The sequence below is a fragment of the Thalassophryne amazonica genome, chromosome 12 (assembly GCF_902500255.1).
Source record: "Thalassophryne amazonica chromosome 12, fThaAma1.1, whole genome shotgun sequence".
Taxonomy (NCBI): Eukaryota; Metazoa; Chordata; class Actinopteri; order Batrachoidiformes; family Batrachoididae; genus Thalassophryne; species Thalassophryne amazonica.
In genome coordinates, this window is record NC_047114.1 from 24,552,654 (window position 1) to 24,575,693 (window position 23,040).

At 39.5% G+C, this 23,040-nt stretch overlaps 1 protein-coding gene across 4 annotated transcripts in view; it reads left to right on the top strand.

Annotated features, from left to right (window-relative positions):
• The window catches only part of LOC117522086 (CREB-regulated transcription coactivator 1-like), a 75,874-nt gene extending 67,729 nt beyond the window's left edge, over nt 1-8,145 (top strand). For 3 of the 4 annotated variants that reach the window (XM_034183459.1, XM_034183458.1, XM_034183461.1), the window contains 2 exons: nt 69-285; nt 7,146-8,145. In XM_034183459.1, coding sequence (XP_034039350.1) covers nt 69-285; nt 7,146-7,351 — 423 coding nt within the window. In that variant the 3' untranslated portion in view covers nt 7,352-8,145. The remainder of the gene's footprint in view (nt 1-68; nt 286-7,145) is intronic. The other variant, XM_034183460.1, reaches the window with a different exon arrangement.
• Nucleotides 8,146-23,040: the final 14,895 nt, after the last annotated feature.

Sequence of the window (23,040 nt, forward strand, 5' to 3'; positions counted from 1 at the left end):
CACATCCTGCATTTATGGAAGAGTTCTCACGTCAGCCGTGGTGGATTTTTGTCTCTTGTGATTGGTAGTTGGAGCAGTTCAACATGATTGAAGCCCCCGTCAGCTCTGACAGCCTTTACAGCCAAACCTCCACCCAGGCACTTATGATGGATTTGACAGGAGGCCAGTGTAACCTTCAGGACCCGCAGCCACTGGGCTACAGTAACCATGGCAACATCCCCAACATCATTCTCACAGGTGTAACTCCGTCGTATCAGGTGGCTCGCTCAGCCGGTGGCCTGTTAGGTAGGGAGCTGTGGCACACAGCTTGTGTTGTGTAGAGAGTTCCAAAACCCTGGTCTGGTCTTATGCATGTTTTATTGTGTGACTCCTGCACTTTTATTGGCAGGTGAATGAGGAACGGTATGTCATGGGTGGATATTTCGGGCATTCCTCTTCGTTAGTGTGCAGTAATCACAAACCGCACTGAGGAATCAACATCCAAACGTTCGTGATTTATGATGTGCCATTCCGTAGCTTTGTTTTGGGAGTTCAGCTCCCCACTTCTCCTTTCCTTTATTTATTTACTGGTAATTATGCCTATTAGAAAAAAATAAATGTTTGTTTCCAGTTTCACAGACCAAACAGTCCCCCCTAAAAATCAGTCCGCCCTGCCTTCACTGTGCATGGGTCATTAGCAGTTGTGGGCACAGTTCCGCTAATCCGCTAACCACTAATTAGTGAAACTAACATTTTTGTTAGCGGATTAGCTTTTCAGATAACTTTGAAAACCATCAGCGGACCAATACACTTTCGCAAAATTTAAATTTACTTCTGATAACTTTCAGTCTGATAACTTTTTTTTTTGCTGCTGGCATAGAGACAAAACTGAACAGTCAGATACATCTGTAAAACCTAAAATCCTACATGTTAGTTTCTGTCATGTGCTTTGCAATAAACAAGCCGCTGTGAGAAGCTCAGTCCTCTGTAAAAGTGGGCAGACCAGCTGTTATTGCAAAGAAAAAGAAAAAACTCATTTATTTTCAACATGCCAATACTCACGGAGTGAGCAGGAGTCATGAAGGTGAAAGCACCTTTCACTCATGGTTTCATTTAAACCAACTAATTCCGGACAGTTTAGGGAAAATAATGGCAACTCTGTCATTTTGACAAAGTGAAAATGTGAAAGTGAAAAAGTGAAAAAACTTCTGAAGGTTTGATGTTAAACAGACACATGTGCCTAAAAGCATTATGGGAAAATTCAAATGAGCTGCTCTCATTACTTCCTCCTCCATCCCCCCCACCCCGTCAAAATGCAGAGAACACTGCCATCTACTGGATGGGAGTGTAAATAGACCAACATATTCAGAACGTCTCAATAGAAGTGGATCACAGATCACAGGCATTGTAAAAACCAAGTTACAGTAACTTTACAGGGCGTGTCAAAAAAATTTTTTCAGTTTCACGACAGTAAATCATTTTAAAGTACCGCAATTCACCCCAATTCATCCCATAATCTCTTGTGCACCAGAGAGTTGCTGCAGTCAAAATAACACTGAGAAACTACATGACTACAACTGCAAATGAACATTATACAACCCAAATTTAACTTTTATGCCTTTTATAACATTTTTAAGAGACTGCTGCATGAGAGTGTGAAAACTTGCTAAAACAAATATTCCGTGTCTGCTACATTTAACCTGCATGGAACTTCATGAAAACAAACTGAATTTCAAACATTTTATATATAGGGTGTCCCAAAAAATATACAACATTTAAAACACTCGGTTTGACCCTTAAATGCTACAAACTTAATCACTTATGTTTCTTTTTTACTTGCAGAAACCCTGAAGTTTATGTTGATGCCAAGCAAGACTCAGGAAAATGCCAAGATTAACCATACTACAGCGAACAAAAATTGAGTTTTGGCACCAGAGCAAGAATGTCAAACAGGTGCAGCAATTTTATGCTAGACTGACAAAATGCAGGGCCAGTATTGACATTGGTATGAAAAACTTCAACCTTTCAGCTTTCTATCCAGCCATAAGTTTATTTCCCAGACATATGCTTTGACCATTTTCTTTGCTGATAAAATGTTGCATATTTTTTGGGGACACCCGATATTTCTCGGGAACCAACAGTGTTGTAAAGGACAATAAGCAGGATGTTAAAGAGCAAACTTCAGTTTCCTCCAGACAGAATGATATGAACATGAAGCGATCACGGCTCACAGCAATTCCCTACCCACTGTAAATATCGGTGAAACAACTTGAGCTTCTTGCAGGTTTACATAAACATGATAACAACGTCTATAAACCCAGATCATATATTCACAAGAGTTTTAGGCACAATATACAAAGAGTTTTATGTTGGGATGATGTTAATGCTGTTGTTGGTGTGCAGTGCAGCAGTTAAATTGCAGCCTGATCTGACAGGCTCAGTGTGAACTCTCTGAAATTTTGTTACATTTTACGGGATTTGAAACCTCTCACACATAAATTACAGTTGGTCTATATACACTCCCATTCAGTAGATGGCAGAGTTCTCTGCATTTTGAGAGAAGGGGGGAGGAGGAGGAAGTGATGAGAGCAGGTGATTTGAATTTTCCCATAATGCTTCTCGCACATGTCTGTTTAACATCAAACCTTCAGAATTCATGCATTACTTTAAAACTAAAACTTATAACTGATATTTTCATGTTGTTAAAAATGACAGAGGTGATGTTAATTTTGATAACTTGTCCAGAATTGGTGTGTTTAAAATTTTAACCATAAGTCAAAACTGCCTTGCTGTGCATGACTCCTGTGACACATCTGCAAGACTGTATGGCTGTGAAAATAAATGTTTTTTCTTTTTTGCTAAATTTTTTTTAGTGGTTTATTGGTTTAGCTTTATAAAAGTTAACTTTTCAGTTAGCGGAGTAACTACTGTCAAAGCTAACTTTTTGGTTAGCTGTGCCCACAACTGGTCATTAGCTGCGGTTCACTGATTATCACCTCGTTTCTGCTTCAAACTGCACTCCAGGCTTAATCTATCTTAGCAACAGATATCTGAAGCTTTTGTACAACAATCATTTCAATATAAATTCAACATTATTTTATCATAAAGATGGAGGAAGCGATCAGAGCGCCGCAGCTACACGAGCTGCTAGCTAATGCGTTCACTGCGCGTCGGTCATTTCAATGTGTCACAAGTGTCGCCTTGTTTCTGCTTAAAATGGCCTCGTTTCTGCTTAAAACTGACTTCAGAACGATTTAAGAGGTTTTACCTTGTCATCTGATGGTTAATAGTCCCATTAATCCATTTGATTGCTTTAGGTGAAGAGAGTCCATCTCAGACGAGCTGCTGTGGTCCGAAGTGATGCATGCGCAGTGGAGGCAGTGGACCAATTTTTAGGGGCGAGCCATGTGGTCTGCGTAAAAAATAAAATTAGGTAGGCAGTATGTAAAAAAATAAAAAATAAAAAAAAATAGGTAGGCAGTATGTAGGGATTTGTTTCTTTTTTGGTCGTGTGTTGCTGCTAGTGAAGTGACATCTGCACTGAATCTCATATTTTATTTCATTTGATTTAAATATTTTGGGATATGTCCAGTGTGTATCAATGTGGTTTAAAGTAATAGATATTGAACTTGCAATAGTCAAATTCGGTTGTCTTTCTAGTGACAGAAATTAATTGAGATGTCGCGATGTCCAGTGGGTCAGCATGCATCACTTGAGGTCATACCAGATTGTTGGTTCTCCCACTTTGTAAACAAAAAATTTTTTCAGACAAGTTGGTCTCTAATTTCAATTGCTAAAAAAATTTAAAACAAATAGCAGACCTCAATTTAGAAATTTTCCCAACTTGAAAAAATTAGTTTCCAGTCAAGACGTTCAAGGAGCCCCATAAGTGACTTTAAGAAACTCTTGCTGTCTTTCTGGGGTGAAATCTCAATGGTCTGATGAGATAAAAAAAACAAAAACATTGTGAATAAATATGTTAATAACATTTTGGTGGGGGTGTTATATTTCATTTAATAAAATATAAATCAAGAAGAACAGGGTAAATATGGGCTCAGTTCCATTTTTTGTTGTCTTTCTCTGCCCTCCAAGTGGAGAGGCATTCGTGCTTTTCTGTGGTGAGGACAAAGTACATTTAAGTTCTCATTGTTGGACTTTAAAGTAACTTTCACACACAGGAGTACAGGGTGATCATTGGGAGGATTTTATCATGCATCCTGACTGTTAATCCAACTCACCTTGTGCTAAAATTAACACTGTTCCTGAATTTGCACAGTTCCAAGTTAAGGTGCCCTGACACTTGCACGAATTTCATTCCTGCACTGGCACATAGTCTTGCCTGACAGTGAGTGAACTCACTGTAAACTGTTGTAAAGTGCACGTGAACTGTGCGTGCCAGTGCACAAAGAAAATTTGAAATGTTCAAAACTTCCGGCACGCATTAATTTTGGTAACTAATCATGAACGTTGCGCAACCTGTTCAAAAACACTGTGTGTCAATGTGTGTTAATGCGTTTCATTGCGCGCAGGGCATCTGAACGATTATGACGAGATGTTACATCTATAATAAACATAATTTTACAGATACATTACACTGATCAACGCAATTTTTTTTTTTTCTTGGATGGAGTTTTTCAACAAATTTTGGGTAATTTGGGGGCACTCAATCTGAATCTGGTGATAGTTTTGGCCAATCACATCACGTTTTTGAGATCTGAAAACATATTTTCCGTATCAAGCATTGAAGCAAAATCTGCAGTCTCGCACACCTCTTCGGCGCCATAAACAATATTACACATTTCGTGAAGAATGAATGAATGAAAAAGCAACTGTTTTACAAATCAATTACAATATAAATATTATAAATAATTACCTTTGAATCAAGACTCCAAATGCGTTCTCCACTGCACAATGCATACGAGCCAACTTGCAGCTGTAGATAATTTCTCTGAGTCTGTGAGCGATGAGAGATGGTTTCATCAGCCAAATTCTAAGAGCAAATGTGTCATCGGCTACAAAGTGATTATTTTATATAACATGGTCTCAAGCGGGACAAAGCGCAGCATCCAACAAGAGAAAGTGGGTCACATTGGCATGACAAATTGTGCGGTAATGTGGAGCCAAAATTCTTGGAAGTGTCAAGGTGGCTATATACTTTCAGCAGTTTTAAATATTAACTCTTGAATAGTGTTAACCTTCTGACACTCACAGTGTAACGTCAGCCGTATACAATGATGTGAAGCAGTAGTGCTGTATTGGGGTAACACAGTGGCATAATAACGTAATGCTCAAGCACGCTGCAGAAGAAACTGAGATCACTGCGGACACATTACGCTGTGCCCCCCCCAAATGTTCATGTGCATGCACTTGTGTGCCTGTGTATGTGTCTCTCTGCTTGTAATAACACATTTGTAACACCATACAATGTATGGTATGATGTAATATGGCAGCGGTCTGAACTGACAGGGACACACAGTTTCCCCTCAGCGGCTCCATGCATGCTGCAAAACTGTGTGCATTTTTCCACAATACCCGCATAACACACATTCCTATTTCATCATTATACGAGGGCTGTCCATAAAGTATAGGTCCTTTTTATTTTTTTCAAAAACTATTTGGATTTCATTCATATGTTTTTATGTCAGACATGCTTGAACCCTCGTGTGCATGCGTGAGTTTTTCCACGCCTGTCGGTGACGTCATTCGCCTGTGAGCACTCCTTGTGGGAGGAGTCGTCCAGCCCCTCGTCGGAATTCCTTTATCTGAGAAGTTGCTGAGAGACTGGCGCTTTGTTTGATCAAAATTTTTTCTAAACTTGTGAGACACATCGAAGTGGACACGGTTCTAAAAATTAAGCTGGTTTTCAGTGAAAATTTTAACGGCTGATGAGAGATTTTGAGGTGACACTGTCGCTTTAAGGACTTCCCACAGTGCGAGACGTCGCGCAGCGCTCTCAGGCGGCGTCATCAGCCTGTTTCAAGCTTAAAACCTCCACATTTCAGGCTCTATTGATCCAGGACGTCGTGAGAGAACAGAGAAGTTTCAGAAGAAGTCGGTTTCAGCATTTTATCCGGATATAACACTGTTAAAGGAGATTTTTTTAATGAAAGACGTGCGGACGGGTCAAGCGTCAGGACGCAGCTGACGCGGTGCGGCGGCACAGGAAAAACACCTCCGTGTTGATAACCATTTGTAAAATCCAGGCGGCTTTTGATGGCTTTCAGTGGAGTGAGTATATGAGAAATTGTTTAACAGCTGGACATGTTCCAACTTGTCCTTAAGGCTTCCAGCAGAGGTGTTTTTCCTGTGGCGGAGCGTCGTGGCGGCTGCGAGCCGACGCGCGGACCCGTCCGCACGTCTTTCATTAAAAAAATCTCCTTTAACAGTGGAATATCCGGATAAAATGCTGAAACCGACTTCTTCTGAAACTTCTCTGTTCTCTCACGACGTCCTGGATCAATAGAGCCTGAAATGTGGAGGTTTTAAGCTTGAAACAGGCTGATGACGCCGCCTGAGAGCGCTGCGCGACGTCTCGCACTGTGGGAAGTCCTTAAAGCGACAGAATCACCTCAAAATCTCTCATCAGCCGTTAAAATTTTCACTGAAAACCAGCTTAATTTTTCGAAAAATGTCCACTTCGATGTGTCTCACAGGTTTAGAAAAAATTTTGATCAAACAAAGCGCCAGTCTCTCAGCAACTTCTCAGACAAAGGAATTCCGACGAGGGGCTGGACGACTCCTCCCACAAGGAGTGCTCACAGGCGAATGACGTCACCGACAGGCGTAGAAAAACTCACGCATGCGCACGAGGGTTCAAGCATGTCTGACGTAAAAACATATGAATGAAATCCACATAGTTTTTGAAAAAAAATTAAAAGGACCTATACTTTATGGACAGCCCTCGTATAGTGTATTCATAGTGTAATTTGTCAGTACAAATACATGTACGATTACACCTTTAACCCGTTTTGTGTACCACTGTCATTTTCTACTCAATAAAAAAATCTCAAAGATACTAATGCAATTTTTTCCACTTATAAAAAAAAATGGGCATAAATGGGTTAATCAATACCGATGTTTCCAACAAATAAAGCCTTCTTTAAAAATGTCAGAGGTCAATGACAAACTTATCCTATAATCTTTTGTTTGTCTTGGCTGTTGTGCAGTGAGTGGGGAGTCACCTCCGTCCCTGTCCAAGAACCTGACCGGCTCCTTGTCCACAGATTTCAGCTTTGATATGGACTCCCAGTTCCCGCTGGATGATCTGAAAATCGATCCTCTGACGCTTGATGGCCTGTACATGCTCAATGACCCAGATATGGTCCTTACCGACCCAGCCACAGAGGACGCATTCCGCCTGGACCGGCTCTAACTAGCCCACGCCCTCCAGGGAAGGGCGTGTGTGTGTGTGTGTGTGTGTGTGTGTGTGTGTGTGTGTGTGTGTGTGTGTGTGTGTGTGTGTGTGTGTGTGTGTGTGTGTGTGAATGCTGCTGCCCCGAGGGTTCACATCTGTGACGACCAGCCAGGAGGAGGCGCCGTCTCAGGTCGGTTGGTTGAGGCTTCATGTTGATTCCACACGGACACGAAGCAACCTGCCTAAACCTCATGAAACAGCTTTTAAAAGAAAATATGTTTTTGAGCCTGCTGTCAGCGTGTCCTCAGAACCACAATGACAAGGGCCAGGGTGCGAGTTCTGGAATCAACCGTGTCTCTGGTTCTTTGCGAATGCCTCCAGAGTTTGATGAAGCGTACCTCTTGTTTGTTACCGTGGAGTAGCTGGAGGTCTCAGAGCAAATGCTTCTTGGGTGTTTTCGTTTTGTCTCGGTTGTTTTGTGGTGTTTGACCTCCCTTTGTGCCCAGACTGTAGTCTGCAGCGGTACTCTGAGGTAGGACGATCATTTAGGGCTACTCCCTGCATGGTTTGTCAGAGTAAATCCTCAATTTTCACACATTTCCTCAAAACTCCTGAGCACAGATGAGTCATTTTGACACCTAGTTTATTTTGGGGAAAACTGGATTGTGATTTTTAACGTGGTACATAGCAGTCCTCAGTTTTGCATGAAATCACACATCACTGTGCAGAATTATTTTGCCTTAAGAGCTTGTTGACATGTTAGTTGTTTTTGTTTTTGCAAAGGTGACAGTTATTTAAGAAATATTTCAAGAATTTTTTTTTTTTTTTTTTTTTTTTTTTTTTTTTTTTTACTGTTGTGCGAGTGATTAGTGTACATAAAACACACACACACACTTTACATATGTGCTGATCTTTATTTGTTCTCAGATTGTATCAAATTTGAGCGTTTACTGTTACAAAATAAATGTTTACGGGCTTTTTTTGTTTGCTTCATATTCAGCGTGTACATAATGCGATGACATTTTGTCCGGTGTATCTATGCAAACTTACAGTCATTAGTTCAGGACTGTAAAATTAAAGTGATGAAATTAACCTTTATGAAGAAGAGGTCAACCTGCCGGGTTTGTAGAGTTCACAGTGTTGGTGACAGGTTCTTTTTTTACTGTTGAAACACTACATACTTCTTTAAGACTTTAACCTTGAGCAAGAGAATCTGTTATACACGATTAAAAATTGAAACTATAGTTATTCCTAAATGTGACCTCATAATAGTTTAAATAAAATACTATAGATTTATATAATTTCAGAAAACTGAACTCATAACTGCATTGTTGACAAAACCTTGAATGTATTTAGGTCACATCTGTACAGTTTGTTGTTGTCATCCTCAGTGATTTTAAGGCTTTATGTGATGTAGGACCAAATATAATTGTTGAAGAGTTTTACCACTTTGGCTTACTCTTTTAACCAACTTGTTTTTTTGTTTTTTTTTTTGTTTATTCCTGACCGTGATGCTGAATGTTCCTTAGTGTGGCAATTTGTGTGTTCCGTTTATTGTTTTGTTAATGTATTGCACTTTACACACTGCTTTACAAAAATTTATCAGAGCCCCATGTGACTGTTACGTGCACTTAGCCTGTTTGACATCTGTTTGTTCAAAATGACCTTCTTGTAAAGAAAGTAAGATATTGCAGTTAGTTTTGGAAAATCATATATGGAGCATTTATTTACAGTGTATCTGGAAAGTATTCACGGTGCTTCACTTTTTCCGTATTTTATGTTACAGCCTTATTCCATAATGAATGAAATTCATTTTTTTTCCTCAAAATTCTGCACGCAATACCCCATAATGACAGTGTGCAAAAAGTTTATTTGATTTTTGCAAATTTATTAAAAAAAAAAAAAGGAATTCCATGTACATACAGTGAGGAAAATAAGTATTTGAACACCCTGTGATTTTGCAAGTTCTCCCACTTAGAAATCATGGAGAGGTCTGAAATTTTCATCTTGGGTTCATGTCCACTGTGAGAGACATAATCTAAAAAAGAAAATCCGGAAATCACAATGTATGATTTTTAATAATTTATTTGTATGTTACTGCTGCAAATAAGTATTTGAACACCTGTGAAAATCAATGTTAATATTTGGTACAGTAGCCTTTGTTTGCAATTACAGAGGTCAAACGTTTCCTGTAGTTTTTCACCAGGTTTGCACACACTGCAGCAGGGATTTTGCTCCACTCCTCCATACAGATCTTCTCTAGATCTTACAGGTTCGGAGTTTCAGCTCCCTCCAAAGATTTTCTATTGAGTTCAGGTCTGGAGACCGGCCAGGCCACTCCAGGATCTTGAAATGCTTCTTACGGAGCCCCTCCTTAGTTGCCCTGGCTGTGTGTTTGGGGTCATTGTCATGCTGGAAGACCCAGCCATGACCCATCTTCAATGCTCTTACTGAGGGAAGGAGGATGTTTGCCAAAATCTCACAATACATGACCCCATCCATCCTCCCTTCAATATGGTGCAGTCGTCCTGTCCCCTTTGCAGAAGAGCACCCCCAGAGTATGATGTTTCCACCCCCATGCTTCATGGTTGGGATGGTTTTCTTGGGGTTGTTCTCATCTTCTAAACATGGTAAGTGGAGTTGATTCCAAAAAGCTCTATTCTGGTCTCATCTGACCACATGACCTTCTCCCATGCCTCCTCTGGATCATCCAGATGGTCACTGGTGAACTTTAAACGGGCCTGGACATGTGCTGGCTTGAGCAGGGGGACCTTGCTGTTCTGCAGGATTTTAAACCATGACAGCATCATGTGTTACTAATGTAATCTTTGTGACTGTGGTCCCAGCTCTCTTCAAGTCATTGACCAGGTCCTCCTGTGTAGTTCTGAGCTTTCTCAGAATCATCCTCTTACCCCACAAAGTGAGATCTTGCATGGGATCCCAGACTGAGGGAGATTGACAGTCATCTTGTGTTTCTTCCACTTTCTAATAAATAATCATAACAGTTGTTGTCTTCTACCAAGCTGCTTGCCTGTTGTCCTGTAGTCCATCCCAGCCTTATGCAGGTCTACAGTTTTGTCACTGGTGTCCTTAGACAGCTCTTTGGTCTTGGCTATGGTGGACAGGTTGGAGTGTGACTGATTGAGTGTGAACAAGCGCCTTGGGGCAACTGTTTGTTGTGATTTGGCGCTATATAAAAATTGATTGATTGATTGATTTTATACAGGTAACAAGTTCAAACAGGTGCAATTAATACAGCTAAAGAGTGCAGAATAAGAGGGCTTCTTAAAGAAAAATTAACAGGTCTGTGTGAGCCAGAATTCTTGCTGGTTGGTAGGTGTTCAAATACTTATTTGCAGCAGTAACATACGTACAAATAAATTATTTAAAAAATCATACATTATGATTTCCGGATTTTTTTTTTTTTTTTTTTTTTAGTTTATGTCTCTGACAGTGGACATGCACCTAAGATGAAAATTTCACACCCCTCCATGATTTCTAAGTGGGAGAACTTTCAAAACCGCAGGGTGTTCAAATACTTATTTTCCTCACTGTAAATATTCACAGCTTTTGTCATGAAGCTCAAAATTGAGCTCAGGTGCATCCTGTTTCCACTGATTATCCGTGAGATGTTTCTACAGCTTAATTGGAGTCCACCTGGGGTAAATTCAGTTGATTGGACATGATTTGGGAAGGAACACACCTGTCTACATATAAGGCGCCACAGTTGACAGTGCATGTCAGAGCACAAACCAAGCATGAAGTCAAAAGAATTGTTTGTAGACATCTGAGACAGGATTGTCTTGAGGCCCAAATCTGGGGAAGGGTACAGAAACATTTCTGCTGCTTTGAAGGTCCTAATGAGCTGATGAGCATAGTCATCGGCTACGAAATAATTACTTTGTAGCCGATGATGTATCATCCCTAAACGGAAGACATTTGGATCCACCAGGACTCCTCCTAGAGCTGACTGCCGGTCTAAAACTAAAACTTGTCAGGGAGATGACCAAGAACTCGATGGTCACTCTGTCAGAGCTCCAGCATTCATCTGTGGATAGAGGAGGACCTTCCAGAAGGACAACCATCTCTGCAGCAATCCACCAATCAGGCCTGTGAGAGTTGAGAGACGGAAGCCACTCCTTAGTAAAAGGCACATGGCAGCCCACCTGGAGTTTGCCAAAAGGCACCTGAAGGACTCTCAGACCATGAGAAACAAAATTCTCTGGTCTGATGAGACAGATATTGAACTCTTTAGTGGGAATGCCAGGTATCATGTTGGGAGGAAACCAGGCACCATCCCTACAGTGAAGCATGGTGGTGGCAGCATCATACTGTGGGGATGTTTTTCAGCAGCAGGAACTGGGAGACTAGTCAGGATTGAGGGAAAGATGAATGCAGCAATGTACAGAGACATCCTGGTTGAAAACCTGCTCCAGAGCGCTCTTGACCTGAGACTGGGGCGACGGTTCATTTTTCAGCAGGACATTTACCCTAAGCACACAACCAAGATATCAATGGAGTGGCTTCAGGACAAATCTGTGAATGTCCTGGAAAAATCTGAAAACATCTGTGCACTGACGCTCCCCATCTAACCTGATGGAGCTTGAGGGGTGCTGCTAAGAGGAATGGGCAAAACTGCCCAACGATAGGTGCACCAAGCTTGTGGCATCATATTCAAGAAGACTTGAGGCTGTAATTACTGCCAAAGGTGCATCAACAAAGTGTTGAGCAAAGGGTGTGAACATTATGTACATGTGATTTCTTTATATATATATATATATATATATATATATATATATATATATATATATATATAAATTTGCAAAAATAAAAAAAAACTTTTCTCATTTTGTCATTATGGGGTGTTGTGAGTAGATTTTTTTCCACATAAAATGTGGGGGGAAAATGAAACGCTGTGAATACTTTCTGGATGCACCGTAAGGGAGCTGACTTTAATTACCATATTTTCTGCACTGGTGTATTAGTTGCATCTGTTCAAAGATGAGTCATGGAAAAGGGGTGGGGAAAATGTTTGTCACACTGGCCTATAGGTCCTATTTATTTTTGATAAATGGTGCTACTGCTTCATGCAACAACAAGCAAAATTAGTTTAATTGGGGCATTATTTATTTGTAATGCATTCAGGAGCAGAAACTAACGAGCTAATTGTTATTGTACAAGGCACAAAATGCAAGCAAACTGCTTCCTGTGGTTGATGAAAAGCTCATAACTGAGATAAACGCAGTTTAACATTTGAAAATTTGTCACATAATTATATATATATATATATATATATATATATATATATATATATATATATAAAGTTGCTTCTGAATATGTCGTAGGACCTGCATATTTTTTGGATATGTCAGCCTAATTTGATATTCTTTTTGAAAATGATATAATTTAAGAAATTTACACACAGCATTTTTAGCATCTAAAAAATAAGTTGTGACTAGTAGGAATTGTAGATATCATGTACAGTGCACTGTATCAAATTAATTTTGACTAGTCAAAGTTGAATTTTAGATATCTGGAAACATGATGTCGAAGAACCATTGTGGATATCTACAATGAATATTACCACTAGTAAGAATGGAATTGTTGATATTAATAGTTGACTTTTCCCATGAGTGAAAACTGAATTGTTGATTCCAAGATTTAACATTCTGATTAGTGAGAACTGAGTTATATCATTTAAATATCATTAAAATTACAACTCTGCAAAATTACTTGAATATTTCCACTAGAAAGAAATAGTTGATCAAGAATTAACATTGTGACAAGTGAGAAAATGAGTTGTAGAATCAAAATTTACACTATGGGTATGTTGGTATGGAATTCTAACCTGTCACCAAACAACATATCAATACAATACAATTGCAGTTACTACTAATGATTAAATGTTAAAAATGGCTTCCCACATGATCACTCAGTTTTTATCCCTCGCTGGCTGAAGGCCCGAAGTGGGTTTATGTTGTTCCGATTTCCTTCCGTCTGTCCATCCCAAAAAGGGTGAAAGCATTCTGAAATCAATTTCTCTCACACTTGTAGAAGGAATTTCGTGAAACTTGGTACAAGTCCTTGTTATAGGTTGGTAATATGTGTACATATTGTACAAGATTGACAGAGTTATGGACCTTGATTAATAAACCTAGACACTGCCAGTTTCATGAGTTGGTGTCAACATTCTGAAATCAACTTTCACATACATTGAAATAGTATCAGATTGTAGCAAGCACTTGTACCAAAGCAGCGTTTGCCAGAGGGGGATGTTGTTCTCTCAGAGCACTGTTGTTGAGAATGAAATACTCCAGATAGATATACCAAACGGTGTCATACTGTTTGCATTTAGTAATGTGATATCTTTGTACTAGCAGCACATCTTGACTTTATAATGTCAACTCCACTGTGGACGTGTAATTGGCAAAATTAGAAAACTCAATATCCAAATGCTTATGGACACAACTGTAAGCAACAGTACATCCAGCAGCAGAATTAGCATTCATACATTCTTCTGCATTAGAATCTGTACTCTTTATGTAAGCAGAGTCTGCTCTATATCAAGGAAGTTATTGTGATTCACTTCTTATTGAAGTAGTGATCATGTGCTAAAATCAGAACCTGCTCACCTCATGAACCCTGTCATCCACTCCTTTCTCCTGTCTGTCTCTGCCTTTGGAGCATCCTTGTCCCCTGCTGTCCACCTCAATTCCACCGTTGGTCTCCATCGAGCCATGTGTTATTTTTCTGCCTGCATAAAAATAGGATAAAGAAAACTCATGCTGAACTTGCTCACTTTAATCCACAAAGGAGCTTATTGGAATCAGAGTGAGATCAGATTACCAGAAATTCATTTATTCAACAGTTCTGGGGAGATCCAGAACTCTGTTTTCAAAGTCATATCTTGGAATTCTTTGGTTTGTTCTCTTTATTTTCCCAAATGGAGTATTTTGTGACTGCGGGAAGCTCTTATTTTAGTTTTTTGGCTTTGGCTTACTTCCTTCAGTGGAAATAAATGCTAAAGATGAACATTGTTTGAGTTTATCTTGTGGCTTTTTTAAATAGTTTTTGTTAATATTGTGTCAGGTTTTCTTCTGAATCAAGTGTGTCTTACGAATACGTATCTGCTAAAAGCATCAGAAATATAATTAGCAGCTTTTTATGAACGTCTCTAAGCTGTTCTTGGGTGTTGTGTTTTACATGCAGTATACAGTGTGCTTATTTTCCTGTGTCCCCCCCGCCCCCATTGTGTATTTGCGTGATGTGCCACTGAGATGATGCGTTGAGAAACAGTGCATTACAGCGCGTCGTCCAGTTGCTGTGTCCTTTGTCTTTTGGTATTTGTTTAAACAGTTTTCCCCCCGTGTTCATCTAATAGTGTCTGACTGATACGTCGCCTGCAATTACCATTTCTTGTGCATCAGGTTTCAGGTGTCCATTTCAGTTATGGCAGTGTTTACAAAAGAGAAATTTTTCTTTCTTTCCACAAAATGTTTCTAAATCAGTAAATACATACTGTATAACAATAGAAAACTAAATAATGGCTTGTACAAATACCTCCTTTAATACTGTATTACTCACCTAAATTATCGCTTTCACAACCCGATGGTCTGGACAAATCATGTTCATCAAAATGCTTCAGGGGTCATGTTGTGCAAAATGTCCCACTTCCCCCTTTTTTGTGTGTATAATCACTCTTTCAAAGTTGCAACAAGCCCAAGGTTTTGGAAATGAGACAAACTCATTTCAAGCCATTTTGAGAGCAACTGAGACAGAAGGAAGAAGGATATAGTTCTTTAAAGAAAAAAAACCTTTCTGCACAGTTATGTGGACTTGAAATTACTATTTATTTGTCTGATTCAGCACTTTTAAGTTCAGAAATTACCTGTCTCTCATAGGCAGCTATCTCTCTCAGCGTCTTTTTTATTTTTTGCTGGTGAATTCACAGTAAATCCTTTCAGACGATTGCATGGCGGTATGACCGTAGTATCTGAGTAACCACTGTAATGTTTTACTTCTCTGAAGTAAACAATCAGTGTCTCACTGCTCCTAATCCATCACCAATCCAGCTTCCATGGCAGACGTGTCTGGGATATGACATAGGTAAAACCATCCATCCATTTTCTATACCCACTTACTCCACTTAAGGGTCATGGGGCGCAGAACCTATCCCAGGAGTCATAGGGCATAAGTATACCTTATCACATGTGTGTTTAAGTATCACGCCCTGTATCATGCCCCGATGTATCTGTATCAGCCGAGTCCAACCGAAAGGGTACATAAACAGACATGTAATAAGATATTTATCACATATAGCAACAAAAATAAAGAACAATAACCATATAAGTATCGTCAACTCCATTTAATCACAAGTCATTTACTCACTACATCAACACTGTTCATTCAACACTTGTGCTAATAATAAATAGCACAAGGAGCCCTCTCTTCTCCTTCTTGGTTCCACTCAGCTATTCAGTGAACAAGTTCACAACACTCTCCATTTTCCTGGTGGTGTTCTTGTTCTTATGTCTCTCTATTAAGTCATGCGTGTCCTCTTCACTAACTTCTTGGTGTCTCACAACTTCAGTATTAGACTCAAGTTGTTGAATTCTCCCTGCTAGGGAGGCTAAAACTCTCTCACCTTGATCAGACATCTTTGTTGAATGAAATGATCTGGGTCGTGTATCAGGATCCTGCACTTGTCACCAGGGTAAGACAAAATGGGGGTTGTCATTGGTGGGGCTGAGAAAAGTGGGCTCCTGATTGGATGAAAAGTGGGGTGATACAAAGCCTGGTATTTCCATTGTCTTTTTTTGTGTTGCCCTGTTTTAAGATTTGTATGATCCTGATTTTATTGCCACAGTTTCCAGGGCAGTAAAATTGATAGGAAAAGTGTGATTTATCAGCCCTATTTTTCTTGTATCTCGTGAGGGCTGGTTTACGAGTATAGGTCAGATTTTTGTTGTACAACCCCAATTCCAATGAAGTTGGGACGTTGTGTGAAATGTAAATAAAAACAGAATCCAATGACTTGCAAATCCTCTTCAACCTATATTCACTTGAATACACCAAAAGGAAAGATATTTAATATTCAAACGGATAAACTTTTTTGTTTTTGTGCAAATATTTGCTCATTTTGAAATGGATGCCTGCAACACATTTCAAAAATGCTGGGACAGGGGCAACAAAAGACTAGGAAAGTTGATGAATGCTCAAAGAACACCTGTTTGGAACATTCCACAGGTGAACAGGTTAATTGGAAACAGATGACTTTCATGATTGGGTATAAAAGGAGCATCCCCAAAAGGCTCAGCCGTTCACAAGAAAAGATGGGGTGAGGTTCACCACTTTGTGAACAACTGCGTAGAAAAAATAGTCCAACAGTCTAAGAACAATGTTTCTAAATGTTCAATTGCAAGGAATTTAGGGATTCCATCATCTACAGTCCATAATATAATCAGAAGCTTCAGAGAATCTGGAGAACTTTCTACACGTAAGCAGCAAGGCCAAAAACCAACATTGAATGCCTGTGACCTTCAGGCAGCACTGCATTAAAAACCGACATCATTGTGTAAATATCTTACCACATGGACACTTCAGAAAACCATTGTCAGTTAACACAGTTCATATATTTGCTCATTTTGAAATGGATGCCTGCAACACATTTCAAAAAAGTTGGGACAGGGGCAACAAAAGACCAGGAAAGTTGATGAATGCTCAAAGAACACCTGTTTGGAACATTCCACAGGTGAACAGGTTAATTGGAAACAGATGAGTTTCATGATTGGGTATAAAAGGAGCATCCCCAAAAGGCTCAGCCGTTCACAAGAAAAGATGGGGCGAGGATCACCACTTTGTGAACAACTGCGTGGAAAAAATAGTCCAACAGTCTAAGAACAATGTTTCTAAATGTTCAGTTGCAAGGAATTTAGGGATTCCATCATCTACAGTCCATAATATAATCAGAAGATTCAGAGAATCTGGAGAACTTTCTACACGTAAGCGGCAAGGCCAAAAACCAACATTTAATACCTGTGACCTTCAGGCGGCACTGCATTAAAAACTGACATCATTGTGTAAAGATCTTACCACATGGACACTTCAGAAAACCATTGTCAGTTAACACAGTTCATTGCTTCATCTACAAGTGCAAGTTAAAACTCTACCAAGCAAAGCAAAAGCCATACATCAACATCCAGAAATGCTGCCGCCTTCTCTGTGCCCGAGCTCATTTGAAATGGACAAACGCAAAGTGGAAAAGTGTGCTGTGGTCTGATGAGTCCACATTTCAAATTGTTTTTGGAAATCATGGATGTCGTGTCCTCCGGACAAAAGAAGAAAAAGACCATCCAGATTGTTACCAGCGCAAAGTTCAAAAGCCAGCATCTGTGATGGTATGGGGGTGTGTTGGTGCCCATGGCATGGGCAACTTACACATCTGTGATGGCACCATCAATGCTGAAAGGTACATCCAGGTTTTGGAGCAACACATACATGCTGCCATCCAAGCAACGTCTTTTTCAGGGACGTCCCTGCTTATTTCAGCAAGACAGTGCCAAGCCACATTCTGCACGTGTTACAACAGCATGGCTTCGTAGTAAAAGAGTGCAGGTACTAGACTGGCCTGCCTGCAGTCCAGACCTGTCACCCATTGAAAATGTGTGGTGCATTATGAAGCGCAAAATCTGACAACGGAGACCCCGGACTGTTGAACAAATGAAGTCGTACATCAAGCAAGAATGGGAAAGAATTCCACCTACAAAGCTTCAACAATTAGTGTCCACAGTTCCCAAACGCTTGGGTGATTCTTAGACTACAGGCACTTATGTCCTTTGATCATATTGTATGAAAAACAGAAAAAAGGGGAAATTTCACACTTTTATAGTTATCTTTACAATGAAAGTGTGTTAAGAAATTTGTTCTAGTAGTCTATGATGACTTTTTCACCTTTTTTCAGCATCATTATATGCAAATATTGCCGTTTTGTGCTTGTCCCACACCCAGACTTGATCTTCAATGATAAAAATGCATGGTAAAGAAATGTTTTTTCTAATGTTTTAAAATATCTCTGAATAAAATATCAGTAAAATAATCAAAACATAATTTGGGTATTCAATGTCATACAACTGTTGTGATTTTTTTTAAACAAAATGTAGTTGTCCCACACTATTGCCATAATTTCCACCACAACACTGTAATGTCCCTTTCAACAGTTTGTATGAATGATTGTTTGGGTAGTTTCTATGGAGATAAACAGTGACATCAGAGCACATGTATATAGCGCCAAATCACAACAAACAGTTGCCCCAAGGCGCTTTATATTGTAAGGCAATGGTGTGGTGGAAATTACATTTACAAGGCCAATAGTGCCCGTAGTTAAAGAATCACCCGCTTATTGAGTGTTGTTAGAAGGAAAGGTGATGTAACACAGTGGTAAACATACCACTGTCCCAGCTTTTTTGAAACGTGTTGCAGGCATCCATATCAAAATGAGCAAATATTTGCACAAAAACAATAAAGTTTATCAGTTTGAACATTAAATAGCTTGTCTTTGTGGTGTATTCAATTGAATATAGGTTGAAGAGGATTTGCATATCATTGTATTCTGTTTTTATTTACATTTTACACAATGTCCCAACTTCATTGGAATTGGGGTTTTGTGTGTGTGTGTGTGTGTGTGTGTGTGTGTGTGTGTGTGTGTGTGTGTGTGTGTGTGTGTGTGTGTGTGTGTGTGTGTGTGTGTGTGTGTGAGTGAGAGAGACACACACTCTGAGTTGGGCCGATTGTGCCGGTCTGCACAAAAGACAGGGGGTGTGGCCATCAGCAGCTCCTTTGCATTTAAAGCAACAGACATGGAACCAGGCTATTTCTGAGGATGCATCAGCTCTGTGCCCGTGAGATATTCTGAAGTGCAAACTGGGTTTAAGGCACCCGGCAGTCTGTGTTAGCTTCATGAAAATTGTATTTTATGAAATTCAGAAATTTAAAGAGTATAACTGTACTAAATCTGCATCGAGCAAATGTCCTCTAGAATTGACAGTGCATGAAGGACACCAGTGAGGGAAGCCACCAGAAAACCAGAACTTCAGTGGCTGTGATTATAAAGACTGTATGTACAACAACTTTATTTTCGACCAAACAGGACATATAGGCTTGAGCCTTCGACAAACACAACTTGAGATTTGTCTGAACATAACTGATTTTAAAAATGATAATTCTTGAGTAATTAATCCATTTTTTTATTTATTTCATTTAGCTCATGTTGTCACCATTTGTTTTTGCTAAAACAGTGATTTGCAAAGTGTGGTCAGTGGCCATGAAGGTGCTGCAGGTGGGGAGTGAGAGATCATTAAAAATGAATTTTTGTAAGAAACATTAAAATTATATGAAAATATTTTATATTTATGATGTAATCGGAAATAACAAAATGATGTCATGTAAATTATCCTTCCTTTAGCTGATGTGTGTGTGTTAATATATATATATATATATATATATATGAGGTCTATCAGAAAAGTATCCTACCTTTTTATTTTTTTAAAAACTATATGGATTTGAATGACGTGCGATTACACCAATCATGCCTGAACCCTCGTGCGCATGCGTGAGTTTTTTCACGCGTGTCTGTGACGTCATTTCCCTGTGGGCAGGCCTTGAGTGAGATGTGGTCCCGCCCTCAGCTGAATTCCTTTGTTTCACATGCTGCTCGAGACGGTGCGCATTGCTTTATCAAAATTTTTTCTGGACCTGTGAGGAATATCCGAGTGGACACTATTCGAGAAATTAAGCTGGTTTTCGGTGAAAAGTTTAACGGCTGATGAGAGATTATGGGGTGTTTCTGTCGGTGTAAGGACTTCCCATGGAGCAGGACGTCGCGCAGCGCTTCCAGGCGCCGTCGTCGGCCTGTTTCGACCTGAAAACATCCTAATTTAAGGCTTAATTCACCTAGGACGTCGTGAGAGAACAGAGAAGATTCAGAAGAGGCCGACATGAGGACTTTATGCGCCGAGTCGTTTCCGTGACGACTCGGCGAATCTGTGTGTGCCACGACAGGAAAAACACCTCCGTGTTGAAAACCATTTGTAAAATTCAGGCGGCTTTTGATGGCTTTCAACAAGTGAGTAACTGATAAATTGTTTAACAGCTTGGGCATGTTCCAACTTGCCCGTTAAGTTTTCCAACGGAGGTGTTTTTCCTGTGGCGACCCCCCGCGGTCGGGTCCGGCCCGACATGCGACTCTGCCCGCACGTTCTTTCATTACAAAATGTCCGTTAACAATGGAATGTCCGAATAAACTCCTCATGCCGACTTCTTCTGAAAGTTCTCTGTTCTCTGACGACTTCCTGGGTCAACAGAGCCTGAAATGTGGAAGTTTTCAACTTGAAACAGCGAGACGCTGCCGCCTCGAAGCGCAGATCGCCATCAGGCGCCGTGGGCCGTCCTTAAAGCGACACTACCAGACCAAAATCTCTCATCAGCCGTTAAAATTTTTACCAAAAACCAGCTGAATTTATCGAATGGTGTCCACTCAGTTGTGCCTTACAGTTTTGAAAAAATTCTGATCAAACAAAGCAGCAGTCTCTGAGCCATTCCTAAACAATGAAAAAATCGACGAGAGGGTGGGCCACTCCTCACTCAAAGACTGCCCACAGGCGAATGATGTAACCGACAGGCGTGAAAAAAAACTCTCGCATGCCCACGAGGGTTCAAGCATGTCTGATGTAATCACACGTGATTCAAATCCATATGGTTTTTGAAAAAAATAATGTTGGATACTTTTCTAATAGACCTCGTGTATGTGTATATATATATATATATATATATATATATATACACAAACACACACTTTTTTGGTGTTTTTCCTGTTTAAAATGTACAATTTAAATGAGTGAATTAATTTTGGAATAAATGTGTAATTTTCCACTGACTACTTTCAGTTTGTAATCAACGCTTAATTTAAAACAGCCATACCAAATGAGATAATTTTAAGATCCCAGTATTGGAAACCATTTTTGTTTTTTCTTATTTTAAAGCATTTCATTATCGCACATTATTTTGTATATCAAGTATGAGCTCCTTGTAATGTGTAGTAGTTTATATTACGGGGGGGGGGGGGGGGGGGGGGGTTCCTGAAAAGCTGCATAAGAGAACATGTTTTTTGTTTGTTTTGTTGCCATGAATTTCAAATTTTCTCAGAAATACATTTTGTGTGTTAACATTTAGATGCACCAGATGATTGATAAACCTGCTGACGAACACTGTTTTGTATTGAATGTTATTTTTTATTGCGCAGCTTGTCCAACAGGAACTTCTAGAGAAATGCAGAAATGATACTGATAGTGATGATGTAGTTTGGTGCGCTTAAAGCAGGTGGTCACTGAGTGGTTTACCAGCCACAGCCATCCTTTGTGTGCATTTTGAGGAGAACACTGGTTCATGCCTCATTCAATGGCAGCTAAATTCTGGTTATACGTTTACACTGCACATACTATACATTTTACAGGCGTGGACGGGAACACCAGATATGGTTCTGGTGTTCCCTCTACAACATGAAACATGCTCATAAAATATGCAAGTTCTAGCTTTGTGCAGCACAGCTCAGCAAGTTGGTACTTTAATTTATTGAATCCTTTAAAAGTGAGTGGTTTAAAACAAATTGTATGTTTTCTATTTTAACTGTCAGATGGAACCAAAAGAATCCTGATTGGCTGTAAATGTGAGCTATATGAATTATACCTGATGTATTTTTTTTTTTCTTTTGTGGAGGCTTGTGTCTTTGTATCTTTGCATTATTTGTAAATGAAATGAAAATAAACTGTATCTGAAGAAGCAGAGATGTTTTCTTAATCCTGTTTTAAAGTATGTGCTGGGGGGGGGGGGATTTGATATATTGATATACATATTTGTAATTAATGATTGATTATACAAATTCACGAATGGAAAAACAAGTAAAATCATTGGCATTTATTTTTCTATTTATTTATGTGTCTGTCTGTTAGCAGGATTACGTCAAAAATACTGTCCAGAGGTTAATGAAGTTTTCACCACAGGTGGATATTAGGACATGGAAGACACCACTGAATTTTGTAGGTGATCCGGTGTCACAGACTGAGCCCCCCCCCCCCCAAATTGGTGTGAGCTTCGATAACAGCTAATCAGCTAAGTTATCTTTTATAAAGCTAAACCGATAAACCACCCAAAAATTTATCGGAAGCTACAGCTAACATAACTTACAAAATTGAGTTTTAACACCACAATCACAAACCCAAACAATGAAACCACCACTTCTGTCTTTGTGCGCCCTGCCGGAAGCTCCTGTTTACTACATATTTTGCAGCAGTGAAGCAGTTGAGAGCTGTTAGGCTCAACTCTACTGCAGAAAAAGAAAACCTGACCACCAGGTTGCCACAAAAAAGTCATTATTTCTTAACAGCATACAGCAGGTCTGCTGTGAGGCAGAGGTCTTGGAAAATAAAGAAGTTTTGACTTATGGTTTTAATTTCTAAATAAAATTAATCCGGATAGAATAGCTATTTTAATGACAATTTGTACAAAGTTAAAATATATTATAATTTTAAATAATGCACCAATTCTGAAGTTCTGTAACAAACACACACAGATGCCAAAGGGATTATGGGTAAAATGGTAGGCTCTAAAATCTTTGATATCAGACTTCACAAATGTTTAATAACTGTTAAAGCTTT